This window comes from Desmodus rotundus, chromosome 9 (genome assembly GCF_022682495.2).
Source record: "Desmodus rotundus isolate HL8 chromosome 9, HLdesRot8A.1, whole genome shotgun sequence".
In the NCBI taxonomy this organism is placed as follows: domain Eukaryota; kingdom Metazoa; phylum Chordata; class Mammalia; order Chiroptera; family Phyllostomidae; genus Desmodus; species Desmodus rotundus.
Genome location: NC_071395.1, coordinates 113,511,130 through 113,530,596, shown reverse-complemented (window position 1 = coordinate 113,530,596; position 19,467 = coordinate 113,511,130). Strand labels below are relative to the sequence as shown.

The window sequence follows — 19,467 nt, the reverse complement described above, 5'->3', positions numbered from 1 at the left end:
GGAGACGACAGTAAGATAGACAGAGAAGCTATCCAATGAAAGCGCGCAACTGCCTTAGCAACTGCGGCCAGCCAATGGCGCGGCGGGGCGGGGTCGCATGCTGTCAGGCGGCGGGGGCGCGGAGCTACAGCTTTCCGCGGACTGCGGGTTTGCGGGGCGCCTGGGTGCCCGGCCGCCGCCTCTACGCCGTCCCACGGGCCGGGCATGGGCGCCGGAGCCGGCACTATGAGTGTCCTGGGCAGCCCTGTCCGCGCCTACGACTTTCTGCTCAAATTCCTGCTGGTGGGCGACAGCGACGTGGGCAAGGGCGAGATCCTGGCAAGTCTGCAGGACGGCGCGGCCGAGTCTCCGTACGGCCACCCGGCGGGTGAGCGCGGGGCCGGGGAGGAGCGGGGCTGGGGCCCGGTAGGAGGAGCGCAACTGGGTGCCGGGAGCGTGGGACTCAAGGCCGTCTAGTCTCTGCCTGGATCGTGCCCACACTACGCGGGTGGCCCCGTTGCACCCTTGTTCTGCACGTGGGGGTCGCAGGCGGATCGTGGGGGGCTTGGGGACGGCACAGCAGCACGTCCTCCATCCTTTCGCCACGCTTTGCGCGTCGGCGGGAGTGAGCGGTTGGCCAGGCGGGGAGGGGGCGGGGTCCTTCCGACCTGGGGGTGACTTCCAGGAGGAGAGCATGGGGACAACTCAGCCGGAGGTTGGGGATGGGGCCCTACAGGGAGGCCCACGTGCGCGCGACGCGTTTGGAAAGAATGCGTGGGGTGCGGAGACGGCAGGAGTGACTCCAAGCGTGGGATCCCAGCGCAGGCTCCCAGGTGGCGGCTCTGCGCGTGGGTCGGATGGAAGAGGAGGGAGAGAAGACGAAAGAGGCCTAGTCCGGAGACTTTTCAGGGGTTCCTGGCGTCCTCACCCAGGTGGACAGTCCTGGAAGGGCAATACCCAAGTGACCCTCCAGAGTTTGGCCTGGGCTTGAGGAAGTGCAGGAGAGTGGGTTCCAGGTCGAGAGGAGACTAGAGCACCCAGAGCTGGAGGGGCAAGGGGAGAACCACAAGGTGTGAGGTTTGACAGTCGTAGCCCCAAGAGGGGGTGGACATTACGAGGGAAAGAAGGACAGCAGGAGAGGAGAGGAAAGTGCGCTGGGCATGAACTTGAGCCAGGAGGGGGAGGACGGTCCACCTGGTGGTCTCATGTTGATTCTGATAGATGCTAAAACAGTGTTGTCCGGGATGATGCTATTAGCCACACGATGCTTTTTAAAATTTTTTAAAGGTTTTATCTATCGATTTATTGATATTAGAGAGAAGGGAAGGAAGGGAGAGAGAGAGACAGTGATGTTAGAGACAAACATGGATTGGTTGCCCCTCATACGTGCCCTGTCAGGGCACGTAGCCATCATCCCAGGCTTGTGCCCAGATGGGGAATCCAATCAGCAACCTTTCAGTTTACAGGACGATGCCCAACCAACTGAGCCACACCAGTCTGGGTGGCTTTTTTAATTCAAAGTAGTTATAATTGTACAACTAAAAGTTTGCATTAGCCCTCACTACCTAGCAATTCCACTACTAGGAATATATCTGAAGAATCCAGAAACACTAATTCAAAAGAATATATGCACCCCATGTTCACTGCAGTGCTATTTACAGTCGCCAGGACCTGGAAGCAGCCCAAGTGCCCATCAGTAGATGAGTGGATAAAAACAACTATGGTACATGTACACAAGGGAACAGTACCCAGCGGAAAAAAGAAGGAAATCTTGCCTTCTGTGACAGCATGGATGGACCTGCAGAGTCTGTTAAGTGAAATAAGCCAGTCAGAGAAAGACAAATACCATATAATTTCACTTATATGTGGAATCTAATGAACAAAATAAAGTAACAAACAAAATAGAGGCAGAATTGTAAATACGGGGAACGGACTGCCAGCTGTCAGAGGGGAGAGGGGAGAGGTTGGGAACTGGGTGAAAATGGTAAAGGGAGTAAGGGGGAAAAAATACATAGACACAGGCAATTTTGTGGTGATTGGCAGAGGGGGAAAGGGTGGGGGGAGGTGGAAGAGGGCAAAGAGGGGATAAATGGCGACAGGAAGAGACTTTACTTTGGGTGGCGAATGCACAATGCAGTGTGCAGACGATGTGTCATAGAATTGTACACTTGAAACCTGTATGCCTTTGTTAACAAATGTCACCGCAATAAACTCAGCAAAAATTTTAAAAAACAATTTTGCATTAGCCACCTTTCCAGTGCTCCACAGTAGCACCTGGTTGGTGACAACACAGAGGTGGCAGAGTTCTGGACAGAGCAGCCCCGGAGTTTAAGCTCCAGGAAGGTAGAGGCCGTTGGCTCCACAGCTGGGTCCTCAGGGCCTGGCGGTGAGTGGGGGAGCCACAGTGGAGGCGAAGGAATAAAACACTCAACAGGTAGAGCGCGGTGCCTTTAGAACTGTGCGGGTTTGAGGGGAAGGAGCTGTGGAGGGCTCTGCGTCATACGGTGGGGGCGAGGAGGACGTAACCTCTGTAAGACTCCCTCAGTTTGAACGGGCGCGTGGCTGAGACTCCGTTGCATTACTCCCTTTGTGTTAGGTAACGGACCCAGGATTTCTAAAAACAATGTCTTTTTCTAGAGTAAACGCTTTCTTCTAAAGCTTTTCCTTGGCACAGAGGGAGGACTTAGGCTAAAATACACTTCCACAAAAGCTTTCGTTGTCGGCTTGGCTTGAGATGCTGCAGAAAAGAACTGATGTCGTAGATATGCCCCTCGTGGGTTTTTGATTTACTGAGAGACTTTTCTAGGGTTAAGAAAGGAAATTATGGGCCCTGGCTGTTTAGCTCAGTTGGTTACTGCATTGTCCTGATACACCAGGGTTGCAGGTTCAATCCCTGGTCAGGGCACATGCAAGAATCAATCAATAAATGCATAAGTAAGTGGGACCAAAAAAAGCCAAGGCTTCTCTCTCTCTCTCTAATTTCAATAACTTAAAAAAGAGATTTTTGAAAAATTGTAAAAAGTTGGAATCTTTTTTTTGAAACTATGGGTGCTTCTGCTGTTGAAAGGCCAGGGCATTTCCAGCTTCCATCTCTGTTCTCCTCCACCCGAGTTTTGTAGCCTGGGTTGTCATTTTCATACTGCCCAGGCCTGTATCACTGACTCGTGTTGTAGCTACCACGACCGTAACTGCTCAGCAGTAGCTCACCGTTTAAGGACTCAGGGTTCACCGTCGGTCCTGTTCACCAGTCTGTGGCAGTCAGTTCTTTATTCTGCTGTCCCTCCAGTTAGCTAGATTTCATTTTCTGTCATTTTTCATAATGGGCTTGTGAGTATTCCCTAAACATTTTCATGTTTGAGAACATCTAGCCCATTGCCTTTATCTTTGAACAATATCTTGGCTGTATATAATACTCTTGGGTTATATATTTGTTCCCTCAACACTTTGTAGCTATTGTCCTGCTACACCCTGGCACACACAAAGGTGCATCATCTTTACATTACCCAAGACTAAAGAGAAGGAGAGAATCTTAAAAGCAGCAAGAGGAAAGGAGAGAGTTACCTACAAAGGAGTTCCCATAAGACTGTCAGCTGATTTCTGAAAAGAAATCTTACAGGCAAGAAGGGGCTGGAAAGAAGCATTTGAAGTCATGAAAGGCAAGGACCTACATCCAAGATTACTCTATCCAGCGAAGCTATCATTCAGAATGGAAGGGCAGATAAAGTGCTTCCCAGACAAGGTCAACTTAAAGGAGTTCATCATCACCACACTCTTATTATATGAAATGTTAAAGGGACTTATCTAAGAAAAAGAAGATCAAAACTATGAACAGTGAAATGACAACAAACTCACAACTATCAACAACCAAACCTGAAAAAACAAAAACTAAGCAAACAAGTAGAAGAGGAACAGAATCACATGGAGGGTTATCAGTGGGGAGGGGCAGAGGGGGAAAAGTTACAAGGAATAAGAAGCATAAATGGCAGGTACAAAATAGACAGGGGGGTGGTTAGGAATAGTATAGGAAATGGAGAAGCCAGAGAACTTATATGTACGACCCATGGACATGAACTGTGGGGCGGGGCGGGGTGGGGGGGGGCGGTGGTGCTCGAGGATGAGGGGGCCAGCGCAGGGAGGAGGGAGATAAAGGGGAGGAAAAAAATTGGGACATCTGTAATAGCATAATCAATAAAATATACTTTAAAAAAAAGCAAAAAAATAGTAACTCTATTGCATGAAGTAATTGAGATGAATTTCCTTCTGTTCCTTGGCTCGTGGTTCCTTCTGAGGTGGGTTCTTTGTCTCCTTTTCCTCTCCTTTGCAACGTTCTGGTGAAGTGTGAGGTACACGTAGAGAAGTGTGCGTGTCGTAACCGCACTGCTCAGTGAGTTCTCACAGACCTCACACACACGTGCAACCAGCACCCAGATTAAGAAGCAGGACGCTGGCTGGAGCCCCGTGCTCTCCCCCCCGTGCCCCCCATGCCCCTCAGTGGAACTGTGGGCCTGGCCACAAACGGTGTGGCTCTGCCTGTGTCTGTTCTGTGTGGAAGCAGAATTGTGCCGTGTGGGCTCTTTGGTGGCCGCTCCTCTCGCCCCATTCTGTGTGACAGTCTCCTTCGTCTTACCGTGTGTGATCCGCCTTTGTGAATCTACCACGGCCCACTCACCCAGCCGGCTCGGGTGGGGCCGTTCGGTGGTTTCCAGGTCTGACCTGCGGGATTGGCTCTGCTGCGGACATTCCGGCTACTCGCCTTTGGGTGTCCATGAGATGCGCTGCCGTTGGACTAGGCTAAACCTCGAATGGATGAGTGTTCGATACACCTATGTGTGCATGCGTTCGGTTTTAGTATTTCTCCCGAATACCTGCCAGTTCACACTTTCACCAGCAGCACGCGGGGGTTCTGGCTGCTCACTTCCCCACCAGCGCTTGGTGTGCGTTGTCTCCTCTGCATTCCGGCCGTTTTGGAAAGTGTGTAGTTGAATTTGCATTTCTCTGATGACTAACGAGGTTGAACAGCTTTTCATATGTTTATCTGGACTTCCTGTTTTGTAAAATGTTAAAGTCTTTTGCCCATTTTTCCTATTAAGTTGAATTCTTTCAGTGGTTAGTAGGAGTATTTTAAATATATATTCTGGCTCTGAGTCCTCTGTCAGAAATATGTTTTGTGAATGCCTACTCTCACCTGTGTTGCCTTATTACTCCTGGAATAATATTTTTGGGTGACCATAAGTCCTTAATGTCAACATTATCTGAACGAGCACTGATTCCTGGTTCGGACTCGGGTCCCGTGATGGAGTCTCGGCCGACTCCTGGATGATGGAGACGTTGAAGGAATCCTCAAGAAGCCCTAGTTTTACCTTTGACATTGACGGCTGCTTTCCAGCTGGAATGACGTTTCAGGTCAGGACACATTTTTTTCCAAATGGATGTCCAGTTGGGGAGACCCCCTTTCCCTGCACTGCATTCTCACCTTGGTCACTGCCCAGCGGCCACCCCGCCCTGGTCTGGCTCTGGCCATCGGCCCGCTGCCTCCCCACCCTGTGCAGAAACCACAGCGGGTGTTCTCCTTGGCTGGTGGGGCGGCCGGGCGCACTGTGAGGCTGCATTGTCCCTGTGTCTTGCTTGTGCTCTGCCTGACCTGCTCTCGGCTCTCTGCTCACAGACCGTCTGGGGAGGCCCGGCTGCAGCTGGAGGGCAGGAGCCTTGGCTCTGGGCCTGGCCTGAGGGGCCTTTGGACACCCTTGCTGAGGAGCCCATTGCCAGGTGTGTAGGTGGTCTTCCATTCCCACGGTGACACCTCACACTTCCGGTCCTGCCCCAGTCCCTGCTGGTCCTGGAGCCTCACTCTGTCTCCCCTCGGGGGGAGCAGGCAGAATCAGGGCCACAGTGGGGCTGCCTGTCTGCTCATCCTGTCTCCACACTGTGCCCATTTCATTAAGGATGGGAGAGGGAAGGAGAGTAAACTGACACTCAGTGCTACCACGTCTTGCCCCCCAATTTTTTCCCCCACAGGAGACTATTTTCTCTCGCTACTTTCTTCTGGCTCTTTCTCCAACTCCCTTTCCCAGCAGGAAAACCCCACCTTTCTTTCTCAGTCTCATTTTTGCTGAGAGCTAATAATAGTACCTCCCACTTGCTGAGGGTGTAGGAGAATCATCTCATGAGACAGGGTACGTTAATAGGCCCAGAGAGGATGAGTAACTCCCTGAAGATCACACAGTGTGTGTGTAAGAGCCGAGTGGGACGTGGTGGCTGGCTGTGGGCCCTACTCTTGATCACACCCCCTGTGGCCCGTCTGCTTTGGAAAAGGCACAGAGAGGTGGCTTGTCTTCCCACGAGGAGCAGCATCGAAACACCTGTCCTAAAAGTGACCCCAGGGTCAGGGTTTTGTCCTTCCTCTCACAACACCCCCCCAGGAGACGCTGATGCTGCAGGCCGCAGTGCGTTTGCCAGTTCGCCAGTTTTACAGCTACGCTGTGGTTTCCCTGACAACCACTGGAGATTTAAGGCACGGTTTTTCATCAAGTTTGACCTGAGGGCTGCGTCATATCTTCCCCTCTACTCTGCGGTGTGATGCCTTCTGGTCTTCTACTCTCTACCCCCCACAGTACCATGTGTGAACACAGATTTTTTTAATGTGTTGGGTTTTTTCTTTTTTTAATCCTCACCTGAGCATATGTTTATTGATTTTAGAGAGAGAGGAAGGAAGGGGGAGGGGGGAGAGAGAAACGTCGACTTGCTGTTCTACTTCTTTATGCATTCGTTGGTTGATGCTTACATGTGCCCTGACCGGGGATCGAACCCACAACCGTGGCGCATCAGGACGACACTCTAACCAGATGAGCTACCTGGCCAGAGCTTTAAAATTAAGTCATAAATGCTTCTACGTAACAGGAAATAATAGAATTACATTAGCATCAGATATTCTCTTTAATAGCTGTCTCCTCTCTGTCCTGTGGGATCTCCTCTCTGCAGTGGGGGTGCCCCATTAGTCTGACCTCTGACCCCTGCAGTCCCTAACCCAGGGCCAACCTGATTCAGGTGATGGGCAGGGAGGGGCTCAGAACTGCTTGTCTTTCCCTGTGTTTTTTCTGCTTCTTTGGAGTCAGATGCATTGACGTGTAGTTCACGCAGGGAAGCCCACCCCTTTCTGACACTGACCAAGGCTGGTGTGGTGCCGCCACAGTCAGGATTCGGAACAGCCCCAGCGAACCAGACACTCCCGGGCCTTCACGAACAGCCACCCCGGGGCTGGCAGCAGCTGACTCCCTGCTCTGTCGCTCTGTCCTCAGAGGACCGTGGTGTGGATGGTGTCCCAGTCTGGCCTCGCACGCAGCATGCTGCGCCCGCTCTGATGTTTAGTGTCCTGAGACCACAGTCACTGAAGATAAAATAAGGTCCCTGGCACCGGGCAGGCTAAGGGAAAAGACAGCAGGAGTCCAGGCAACGCCCGGAGCTCTAGGCCGTTTGTCCTGAACTGCCCTCCGGAGCTCTGACAGGTGACCTGGTTTGCGGTGGGGCTCTGGGGCAGGCACTGGGACAAGTGTGACTGTGATGAGCGACGAGAGCCTCACTGTGGTTCCTTTCATCCCCCGACACGTCCCATCGTCTGAGCTTCTGCTCCAGAGGGGTGACCAGTCAGCCCAGGGTGGGAGGGCGCTCCCCAAAGACAGGTTCCTGGGCGCATGAAGCGCGGAGAGGCGGCTAAAAAAGACCCGGTTTGGCTGACCTAGCAGGCCAAACTGACCTCACAGCAGAGGGGTGGAGGCAGAGCCCCAGCGCCCAGGGCACGCCGAGCAGCCCATGCCTGCCCTGGGCAGAGGGCACTGGTCACACCAGGAAGCACACACGTGCAGGTCGCGGGCTGCCCCAGTGGCGTTGGGGAGGCTGGAGGTGCTTTCCTGGCACCCCCACGCCGGGCTGTCCACCGTCTGTCCAGAGTGGGGTGCCAGTGAGCAATGCAGTGGCAGTTAGCACATTCACGGTCTTGTTGAACCCCCCAGTCTGGTTCCAGAACATTTTCCTTGCCCCGCCCCTGGGCACTGCCAGGCTTCCATCTGATATTTTAATTCAACATAAGACACATTTCCCAAAAGTCAGGTTCTCAAAGATGAGTGTGTTTGTAAGTGGTGTTTAACCAATATTTACACCGTAAGCAAATCCTCTTAGGTGGCGGAGCTCGCAATGTCTGCTGCCTCACTGAAATAGAATTAAGCAGGTGGTGGGGGCTTGAAATAGAGACTAAATTATTTATTCTTCTTGCGGAGCTAAAAGTGTGGCGACTGGCTCAGCATTTGACGTTTCCTTTTATTTAAAAAGAAGGCTAAAATTATATCTCTTCTTGTCTTTTATTCTGACTCACTCAAACATGCCGACGTGTTTTGTTCTGGAAGTCTTGTGTATTTTTACTTTATTTCTGATGGACAGAGTTCTTGGTGGATGAGTTAAGGGTCAGGAATGTGAATATTCCTAACACTGACATTACTACTGTCAAAAATGTTAGTTCCTCGTGAACCAAAATGGAACACGTAATTGAGAAGAGGAAATAACAAACAGAAGAAAACATGGCAGGGATTAAATATGGCTCAATAAATAGGTTTATGGAAAAGAAAGAGATTCTTCTCACAGTGCGACTTTGAACCTGAACGTACAGGGAACGACTTGGGAATTTTCCAGTGGCAGGTACCACTGGGTGGGAGGGTTCATCTGGGGCCCAGAGGTCGGGGGCAGGGTGGAGCTTTGGCTGAGCTGAGGCTGCTTGCGGGAGGCACAAGGCCGAGTGGTTGAGGCAAGTGTGTTCTGCCAGGCAGCTGGGGAAACTGAGGCACGGGGAACATGAGGAAGTGGCTGGTTGTCAGCACTGGGATTTGCTCCCAGGCACACAGAGCTTCTCCTTGTGGTGCCTTCACAGTCCTGGGGAGCCTGTGGGCAACCCCAGCAAGTTCAGTCCACCTCTCCCCCCTGGTGAGAACAACCTGTACCTCCAGTGGGGGGCAGTGTTTCTTGACACTTTACCCTCCCCCTCTCCCGCCTCCCCTGCCCTGGCCAGTTGGTCCCAAACTCTCAGTTGCGGGGACCAAGGTGTCTGGGACTGGGCTGCACAGCTGACCAGAGGGGCACAGCTGACTGGAAGAAGGCCTCCAGTCGCCACCCTAACGGAAGCTGACGCGGTGTCCCCCACGAGGCCCCGGTCGGTCCACACCCCTCGCCTCTCTGGGAGAGTGCCCTGCGGTCCCTGGGCCAGCGGCACCCGCTGAAGGGCGGGCGGCTCAGCACGGCTGTTCTAGGGGACGACCACCTGAAGGGGTCACTGGGTTTGGTCTGAGTGATGATGGCTAATAATTAAGTCATTACTGCTGGTCAGATTATCTTTTAAATGCTTGTTTGCTGCGAGCGAAGTTCTGAAACGTGGAGGTCGTTGTACTTCGCTCTGGGAAGGTGTTCGAGTGCATCTTCTGCAGCACTCCTGTGTCAGACACTCTCCGTCCCGTTCTGCAGTCTCCGTACGTCCGGGGTTTTCTGTCAGACAGGGCACTTTTGGTGCAAACAAAAAACCAGTCCAAGTGGGCCAGCAGAGAGGAGCTTGCTGCCTCTGCCTCGTGGAGCGGGCCAGCCGGGGGCAGGTGCCTGGCATTCGGGATTCTCTCTGTGTCGTTCTTTCTCCCCAAAGCTGCTCTGCCCATGCCTTCCGAGAGGAAAAGCCAGCTTGTGTTCAAAGGATCCAACGTCAGTTTGGGCCCCGGCTGGTGTGGCTCTGTGGACGGAGCGCCTGCCTCTGAACCGAAGAAAGGTCGCCGGTTTGATTCCCGACCAGGGCACATGCCTGGGTTTCAGGCCACGTCCTCCAGCTGGGCGGTGTGCAAGAGGCAACCAATCGATGTCTCTCTCACACACTGGTGTTTCTCTCCCTCTCTTTCTCCCTCCCTCCCCTCTCTCTAAAAGTAAATAAATAACATCCTTCTTTAAAAGAGAAAATCAGTTTGAAATCTGACTTCTCAGCAGGAACAGGGCAGACCTTGATGAGACAATGCTGGCCGGTTCTGAAGGAAAGCCATTTCCTGCCTCGGTTGTGTGCCCATCCGAACTCAGAGAAGAGTGAGGGCAGACTGCAGCCACTTCAGACATGCAAAGTCCCAAACACTGCCTTCCAGTTGCCCTTCGAGGGAAGCAAAAGAAGGAATAAATCGAGAGGGGCAGACCTGGGGTGCAGGTGAAACGGGAGCAGAGGGAAGCTGGCAGGCGCTCTGCAAGGGTGTCCCCCGGATGCTGGAGGTGCTGAGAGGAGACCTGGATAGCAGGGGAGACTACAGGGATGACCTCGTGGTAAACGCAGAGGAAACCTAGCAGGTGAGCAGGTGCTTCCTAACTCCAGTAAGAACAAAAGGTGGTACATGAAGGAAGAGTGAACACAGTATCCTGCGGGGTCATCTGCAGGTAGTTCACTCGGCTGAAGTGACAGTAAGTTGAATATTGATGTAGCCAAAATGTCAACATGATTATACTCTGTGTGTGAGGGAAAGAGACAGACAGACAGACAGAGAGGCCAGCAGTGTGTCAGGGAGACAACTACACTTTCACCTCCACGGCAGGAAGTCCACCGAGGCCTAAAGGGGACGGTCAGGACGTGGGGGCACACGCAGGCCGTTTGCAGTCTGCAGGCACGCGCAGGAGAAGCGGCCAGCGAAGACTGACCTGGGGAGCCGCTCGGGCAGCTGCGGCTCTCCCCACCGAGCCTCTGAGCAAACGATGCGTCGTTGGAACCCGCGCGTGTCCACGGCTTCGGCAGAAAGAAAAACGGAATATAGTTCTAAAAACTCAGAGGGTGCTTCAAAAGACCATTGTGAAAGTTTTAAAGAATGTTCGGAGCTAAACGATAAGTACCCACGGGCACTTTCTGAATCAAAGAAGCCCGCCCAGCACAGGACGGAACAGGGGTCTCAGCGGCAGTGAGGGGGGGCCCCGCTCACTGTCTGCAAACAGGCCCATGTTGCCCCCAGTTTCAAAACCAGATTCCCAAGTGTCTTTGTTGCTTCATGGAGACGGAGGAAAAGCTGTTTCCCAAAATACCATTGAAGTTGCTAGAATATCTATCTATCTTCTAGGAGGAATATTTCTCCTTTAAAAGAATGATTATTGCTTGTTTTCTGATCTAGAAGAAATACATACTTGTTGGAGAAAACTTGAAAATAGAGAAAAGCCATAAAAAAAAAAGTAAGACCTACCCAAACCCTGCAACCCGGAGACTTCGAGTGCTGGCCTGTGTGTGGTCCACGGCTCCTGCGCACGCACCCCACCCCGTGTGTCTTCGTACAGTTCAGACGGCGTCCACGCCACATCTCCCGTTCCACACAGTTCGCTTCCCACTCCCAGTGTGACCCTTTGGGGGTTAGCCGTCTCCGTGTTTCAGCTCCTCACAGGGGTGCAGTCAGTCCTGGGGCGGCTGGAGGAGGGCGGAGGAGGGTCGGCAGCGACCAGAGGCCCGAGGTGGGGCTGCCTGCAGGCTGCAGAACAGTCCGTGGGGCTGAAGGCAAGTCTGAGCCCCCGGCTCCTGCTGGCCCCTCCTTGGGCAGGGCCCGTCAGGGGGCCAGGCGCTGGCCTGGAGGCCTCTGGTGATGACAGCGGAGAGGAGGATGGGGGCCAGTAGGCTGGAGGGGTGAGCAACCTGGGGAGACCCACCAGCAGGGTCCACCCCACCCCACCTGGTAAACCGTGCATCTGCAGGGTGGGGGATAATCACTCTGCTGCCCGGCTGCATTTGTGCCCCCCCCCCCCCCCCCCCCCCCCCCCCCCCCGCTTCCACAGGCATCGACTACAAGACCACCACCATCCTCCTGGACGGGCGGCGGGTGAAGCTGCAGCTCTGGTGAGTCAGGGCCCCGCCCTGCCCCTAGCTGGCCGGCCCTCGGAGCTCGGCCTTTGGGAAGGTCTTCTCCACATCCTGGCCTGGCCTGAAGGAGTGGGCAATCCTGTGGTCTGGGCTTTGCCCCTGGTCCAGAGAGGGGAACCCACCACCCAAACCGGGCTCTCTCAGCATCTAATGTCTCGTCTGTGTCTTGTCTGGGCAGTCTGTCTTGGTAAATGCCTCCATGGCCCCGGCCAGACCCTGGGGTCCTCCTGGGTGCCCACATGGGACGTGCCCCCAGCAGTGCAGAGAGCAGGGCCTAGCACGGGAGGCCAGGTCAGTTGTGCAGACGTCCCGGCCGGCAGGAGAGCGCTCCCCTTTCACAGCAGCCCCACAGGCCCCAGTGCAAAGGTGGACATGCGTCTCCAAGGTTGTGCTTCTTGCCCACAGGTTTCTAGCAGCTTCCACATGTGGGCAAGGCCTCAGCTCCTGAGGTTCTGCTCGGGCTCCTCCGCACTCGAGATGCTTCTCCAGCCTCTGGCCTCTCCTGAGCCCAGGCCCTGCTCTCCTGAGTGTAGGGTGGGGGCAGGTCACTCACAGGGGGCGGGGAGGAAACAGCAGGCGTGTCCTCGTGTGTGCTGTCACACGTGAGGACATGCCTGGCACGCAGGAGTCTCCTGTGGACATGGGTGTGTCATTGCTCACACAGACGTGTGTCCACGCCGTCCTGAGGAGAAAGCCGGCCACAGCGTCCACCGGTCCCGGGGGCACCAGGCACGATTGTTCCTTGTCTGGATTTCTGCTTCTGGGAGCTCCGCTCTGCCTTTCCGGGCCCTGGCGCCCCTGGGCCGGTCCATCCTGTGGGTTCGCTCAGGGGCGGGTCTGTGGGCTCGCCGCGACTCTCCAGAGTTCGTGGAAGTTGAGGGGTCCCGCCGAACCCCTCAGCCCCCCGCCACATGCACTGACACCCATTACGACACAGCTTTATCTTAAAGTCCACACCAGTTAGAAACTTGCCTTAAACGCATTTAAATGTCGGAGTTGTGGTGCTGAAACCCACCACGAACCTACACAATGACAAGTAGACATGAGAATGAGCCCAGAAAGACATCCTGACGTTCGGGTCACTCCAGGGGACAGTGTGGCCATTGCGCTGGGTCCCGGGGGTGTTCGGTGGCATGGCCCCCGATGGGCAGTTGTCCCAGGTTGGGGAAGAGGCAGCAACGTCTTACCCGTCTCCGCCACCTTTCCCTTCCAGGGACACGTCCGGGCAGGGGAGATTCTGCACCATATTCCGCTCCTACTCGCGGGGCGCACAGGTAACATCGCCGAGCGGGCACCTCACACCGCAGCCGGTGCCCTCGAGCGGACGGAGGAAAAGGCGGTTGAGCCCTACGCGTGACCCGAGGCAGAGTCTGAAAGTGCCTCGGAGTGCTGGCGGCTCACAACCTTCGTCAGCAGCAGGGCTGTGCATGCACATGAGTGCATGTATGACTGCCGCGGTGGGGCAGGCGTGTGCAGGCGTGTGCATGAGTGTGCACATGTGTGTGGGGGGGCATTGTTCTGTGCATGTGTCCATGCCTGTGTGTATAGACACACACCTGGGTTGGCATACACGTGTGTGCGTGTGTGTTTATGTGCACGGGTGCCACCAGGGTCCATGACCCTGTGCGTGTCTGTGTGTGTGCACCCAAACACCCCGTCCAGGTGGGTGGGCTCTGCTCCCCCTGAGCTGCTGACGCTGACACCCGCCAGGCTCTGTGTCCCTGGAGCAGCTCACGGACGTGGGAATTGAGTTCTAGTCCTCAACTCACTCTGACGTGGGCGGGCGTTATCAGTGAGCTGACGACATAATGGAAGTGATCGGGGGACTGCCACCCTCGGTGGGTAAAGGCTCGTGTTAGAAGATGCACAGGGGCAGCTCAGCTGGCTGGGAGTCTGTTGCTGGGCAGAGGCCCAGACCTGCGCTGGCCTCTGCTGTGCAGTCAGCTGGCACCTCTCCCCAGGGTGTGATCCTGGTCTACGACATCGCAAACCGCTGGTCCTTCGACGGCATCGACCGCTGGATTAAGGAGATCGATGAGGTGCGGCTGGGCGCGCTACAGCCCCCTCAGTGTGGGCTGGAGGGTGTTGGGCCAGGGCACGTGGGCCTGGGCACGAGGCTTCAACAACAGGGAGGGTGTGTCACCTGCCAGCATGGCCTCAGCCCCTGGTGCGGGGGACCGCCAAGCCAGGCTGTCAGGGCCCTGCACGTGGTCCGGAGCCTCAGTTTGCCCTGCTGTGGCCGGGTGGGTTGACAGGTGCCGACCAGGCTGCTGGCTGCTGGCACCCTGATCAGTGCCACAGCCAGCGGGGATGTGGAGTGGCCAGGACCAAACCCACCGCATCAATTTCCCACAGCTGCTGTGACAAATCATCGTAAACCAGGCGGCTTCAACAGCACACTCATTTTCTCACATTTTCAAGGCCACAAGTCCAAAGTCAAGGTGTCAGCAGGGCCACCACTCCTTCCCAAAGCTCTGGAGGAGGGCCCTTCCCGTCTCCTCTGGCCTCTGGGGGCTGCCGACCATCCTCGGCACCCTGGGCATGCAGACACATCACTGCCTCTGCCTCTGTGGTCACTTGGCTGTCTTCTCTGTGTCCTCCTCTTGTGAGGACACCAGTGACTGGCTCTGTGGCTCACCCCAGCTACATCTGTAAAGACCCCGTTTCCAAACAAGGGCACATCTGGAAGTTTTGGGTCAGTGTGAATTTGGGGGCATGCCATCCACCCGACATGCCCTCGGTGCCCACGACAAAAGCTCTCACAAGTGACCCTCTTTCTTGCTTCTCTTTGGACCTTTAGCATGCTCCCGGTGTTCCTAAAATCCTGGTGGGAAACCGCCTGCACCTGGCCTTCAAGCGGCAGGTCCCCACAGAGCAGGCCCAGGCCTACGCGGAGCGCCTGGGCGTGACCTTCTTCGAGGTCAGCCCTCTGTGCAATTTCAACATCATCGAGTCCTTCACAGAGCTGGCCAGGATCGTGCTGCTGCGGCACGGGATGGACCGGCTCTGGAGGCCGAGCAAGGGTAGGTGATGGGCGGTCCCACGGCCTGGCCCGCTACATCCCTTCTCAAGGAGTAAATGTGCTCCCTCAGGGGAAGTCACACTCGCAGCTTTGTTGCGGGTCCATGAGAGGCTTTGAAACTCTGCACATGGGCGGAGGGGAAGGCATTTACAACCAGGGGGCGGCCGGCAGCCACGAGGAGGCAGGACACAAGCCTGTACAGATGGACCCGGAGGGCAGCGCGTGTGAGGCACTCGGTGGCCAGAGACCTCCATGCCCACGGCTTCTGGGATAGCTCACCTCCTTAGGAATGACTCGCTTTCCACTCACGCTGTTTGCACAGAGGAACGTGAGAAACAGAAGTACGCAGGGTATTTTTAATAGAATGTAACCGGCATTTGGAACATAGTATCCAAATTCCTCCGTGTTGAAAGGTGGACACCTACATGTCGGACACCACTGTTTCCCTCTGAGTAACTTGTCAGCGTTTTGCTTTTAAAAGACAAAGATGACAAAATGTATATTCATTGACTTGGCAGCACAGTGTGGATTGAGCAACAGTCGTCTTCTAGGTCAGGCCCCTCCCCAGAATCCCTCCCATTGGGCAGGACAGTCCTCCGTGCCCGGGGTGTTGAGCAGCACCCCTGGGCCCCTGCCCTCCAGCAGTGAAACCCACAATGTGTCCAGATGCTGCCAGACGTCCAGGGATTCACAATCACCCCCAGCTGAGAACCGCTGTCTGAGGGAGCCAAACCCCGGGTGGCGTTTCTTCCCCGAGTCCTTCAGGAGCCAGGGGGTGTTGTGACCCCAGAGGGGTGTGCTGCCATTTCTGCCCGCTCCTCGGCAGGCCCCCAGGAGCCCCACCCTCGTGCGGGCGGGAACCTGGCTCACACCGTGAGTGAGGCAGCTGAGGTAGAATGGCAGCATTTGCGCTCAAGTGCATCCTCAAACACGTCTCCACAAAGCTGATAACACGGGTGCCTGACGTCAGCTATGCAGTCCAGACGGAGACCTCTTTTGAAGCTGTAGCCTGTGGTCTCTGACCCCCAACCGCGATCCTGTGAGTCCTGAGGTGACTTCCTGCGACACCCCTCTCCCTCCAGGTCTGCTCGTCTCTCACACGGGTGGGGAGGGCCATGGGCTCTCAGATTTGGGGGTAAACTGAGTTTACGCCATGAGACCTCTAAAGCCCTGCCAGCCCTCTTTCTCAGCCGGCCCCAGAGCCCCGGGGAAGGAGGGCGGGCGGGCTCCGTCCAGGACGGCAGAAACTCAGCTCGTTTCTCTTCTCTCCCAAGTGCTCAGCCTGCAGGACCTGTGCTGCCGCGCGGTGGTGTCCTGCACGCCGGTGCACCTGGTGGACAAGCTCCCGCTCCCCATGGCCCTGAGAGGCCACCTCAAGTCCTTCTCCATGGCCAACGGCCTGAACGCCAGGATGATGCACGGCCGCTCCTACTCCGTCACCGCCAGCTCCGTCCACAAGAGGAACAGCCTCCGCAAAGGCAAGGCCGCCCGGCAGCCCCAGAGCCCACCCAAGCGCTGCACCAGAAACAGCTGCAAAGTCTCCTAAGGAAAGCTCCGGAAAGGTGCCTGCCGGACCCTCCGGGACAGGCCGCACCGGGGCTGGGAGGCCATTCCAGATCGGAGAGATGCCGGCCCACCCCTCACGGTGGCCGTGCTGCTCTGTGCAACGAACGCCCGGCCCACGGTCTGATTCCGATGTTTCCACGTGGGTGTGCATGAAGCTGTCGTGTTAGACGTGTGTTCACGACGGGGGCGTTGGTACTCTGAACGTCACCCATCCCACGACTGCGGCGCGACCTTTCCCTTGAAATAACTGCTTTTGTGAGGATGTTGGTGTGCGTGTGCTGTGCTGAGCGTGAAGCCAGGGGGATCGGAGGCGACGCCAGGAGAGGGGCCTTCTCGTGACCCTCCTTTTAACCTCCAAGCCCCGATTTATACTCGCTGCCCACGCACAACGCTCCGCCCAGCTCCTGCGCCAACGGGGTTTGATAAAAATTTTTGCTATGTTATTTACTACGTTTTGGGATTAATAAGTGATTTATATGCATATTTTTCTGTAAATCTACGTTTTTTTGTATAAAATGTCCCACACATTATGAAGCTAAGAAAAGAAAATGCCAAAGATACCTCTAGATACACGGAACTGAGCCAGGTCGGTGGCCACAGAGCCAGGGCGGCCGGCAGATGTCAGAGCACAGGCGGCCCAGGCAGAGGGCTGGCCCCCTCCTGGGAGGAGACCTCACTCAGCAGTGGAGTGAGTGCCTGTTTCACGGTGGAGTTGCTGGCTGCTTCCTTCTGATTCTGTGTTTTACAGCCCTTTCCTTCATTCTCTTCCTTCCTGTCTCCGGTGCCCCAAGTCAGCACAAGAGCACAGCGCTGGTCACAGGCTTCGTTCCTGAACTGCGTCACCTGTTGAAAAAGATCCCTTCTCCTGAAAAGAAACGTAGAGGCAGACAGTGGGCTAACCCTTGAGCAATGCGGGGCCAGGGTGCCGGCCTCCTGCGCAGTCGAAAACCCACATATAACCGCAGCCGGCCCAATGCACACATGGATCTCCCACCACGGGTGACCCCGGAACGACGCACTGGTCCATTGGAAACAGCGTGTGATCCGTGCCGTTCGAGCCCGCCTTGTTCAAGGGCCGCCTTGGGGTGTGCTGAGGACGCAGGCTGCCAGGTGCCCTGCAGCCCCCTGGTGCGCTCGCAGATGGCGGTAGGCATGCCTCCAACAGACAGGTCCTTCTCTGTGACCTCAAGTGACACAAAGACCTCTCAGGGTCTCTCACGCCTGGTGTACCTGTTTGCTGTCTCTCTGTGGCAGCTGGAGGTTAGAAGGAAGGATTCAAAAAATAACTTGAGATGAGAAAATGCCCCGATGTCCTCAGTTTCTGCTAATAATTTATAGGTTTTTAGAAAAATAAGGGACTCTAGAATGGGAAGCAACACACCTTTATTCAGAGAGGGTGGAACCACAGCCCAGAGAGGGGCAATGAGCCCGGCCACTGATGGCCACTGAAGGCCTGAAGCCAGTCAGGATGGGGACAAATGTCCACAGGGGAGCAGGCGAGTGGACAGAAGGGGACAGTGCCTCCCGGGGAGCTGCTGGCCTGTGAGGACACCCTGCTGGGGCCATGTCACCTTTCTGTGCTGGGCAGTGGGTGGAGAGAGAGCAGGGTGACCCACTGACCATGAGCGCTGGGACAGGCGAGTGGGCTGTTTCTCCCCCGTTTGCAACCCGGAGAGACAGGGCGGAGTGAGCACACCCACAGCACCTCTTTCCCCTTTGAAGAGCCCACATCTCAGAACCGCAGGGAAGTGAAGGTGTGAAGCCCGCAGATGGTGGCAGCTCCTGGGGATGGTCCCCTGGCTGCAAGGTAGACCGGGCCAAACAGCATTCTTCTCCCCCTTCCATTTCCTTTTGTTTTCTTAATTGAGGGTGACCCGGGATGACCCCTGGTGTCCTAGAAATCCTATAATGGTTCCCGTGGCCTCTGTGACGGGCAGTTTCACGGAGCACACCGGCTGCCCAGAGGCCTCAGCCTTCTGCAGACAAGGCCACGGGGGTCACCAGGAGCTGGAAGAGGCAGGAGGGAACACCCTCCACCCCGGCAACTCTGGAGAGAGCAAGGCCATGCCCACACCTGGATTTCGGACGCTGGCCTCCAGAGTTGGGAGAGGACAAATTTAGGACACTCGTATGACAAGGACAGAGATTACACTTCACAGGAGAAAGTGCCTCAGCAGATCGAAGTGGCATTTGTGTGAAATAAAAACAATACACCCTAATACAGACTGTGCTAAGTAGAAGCATGCATGTTTTGGTGGTAAATATGCAGAAAATATCATTAAAATGTAAGCTGAGCCCTGAAGCAAACAGCTCTCCAACCTTGTCATCTGTCACTTTGTCCCACGGCCCTCACTGCCGGCAAAACGCACCCCAACTGCAAACATGGGCACCATCGTACATTCCAGATGTTTGTGATTCTCTTTTCCAGCGTCGAGATTCAAAATATGTACAATTATGTCTTCAATTGCCTCGTGAAAATTACTGCAATGCAGGGTAATTTCCTGGACTGAGAGCTTGCAGTGTTGAGGAATCATCTCGGCAAATATTGAATCTGGAAAAAATGTCAATTACAGGCTTGATAATATTTGTTTTGCCAAAAAGACAGAGCTAGAGATGCTTCCATTTGCAGGAGAACAGCTTCGTCAAAGTGAAACCTGTATAATTTTGTTACCCAGTGTCACCCCAATAAATTCAATAAAAAGGGAAAAATAGAAGAAAAGTGAGTGTAAGAAGGAGCAGAAGCTGCACGTGTGGCGGCTGGAGAGAGCCGCTGGGGTGGGGTCGGGGGGGGAGCCTCACGGGGCCCAGGCACTCAGTTCACTCCCCTGTGCATGTGGGCTCTTGGGGCCTTCCCTTCCCCCAGGGCCCTGTGCTGGGAATGCAGCCCTATCAAGGAGCACTGGCCAAACAGTAACACGTATCAGGCAGCCGTGTGGCAGGCTGCTGTGCTGTGCGGTGGGCAGGTGAGCACCTCTAGGCAGCTTCTCTGCACAGCAGGTAGGTGATTTAC

At 55.2% G+C, this 19,467-nt stretch overlaps 1 protein-coding gene across 1 annotated transcript; it reads left to right on the top strand.

Annotated features, from left to right (window-relative positions):
• Positions 1-144: 144 nt before the first annotated feature.
• RAB40B (RAB40B, member RAS oncogene family) lies at positions 145-16,587 on the top strand. Its single transcript, XM_024553937.4, has 6 exons — positions 145-367; positions 11,785-11,845; positions 13,083-13,143; positions 13,831-13,908; positions 14,670-14,892; positions 16,166-16,587. The coding sequence occupies exons 1-6, from the start codon at positions 205-207 to the stop codon at positions 16,435-16,437; spliced, it is 858 nt and encodes a 285-aa protein (XP_024409705.2). The 5' UTR covers positions 145-204; the 3' UTR covers positions 16,438-16,587.
• Positions 16,588-19,467: the final 2,880 nt, after the last annotated feature.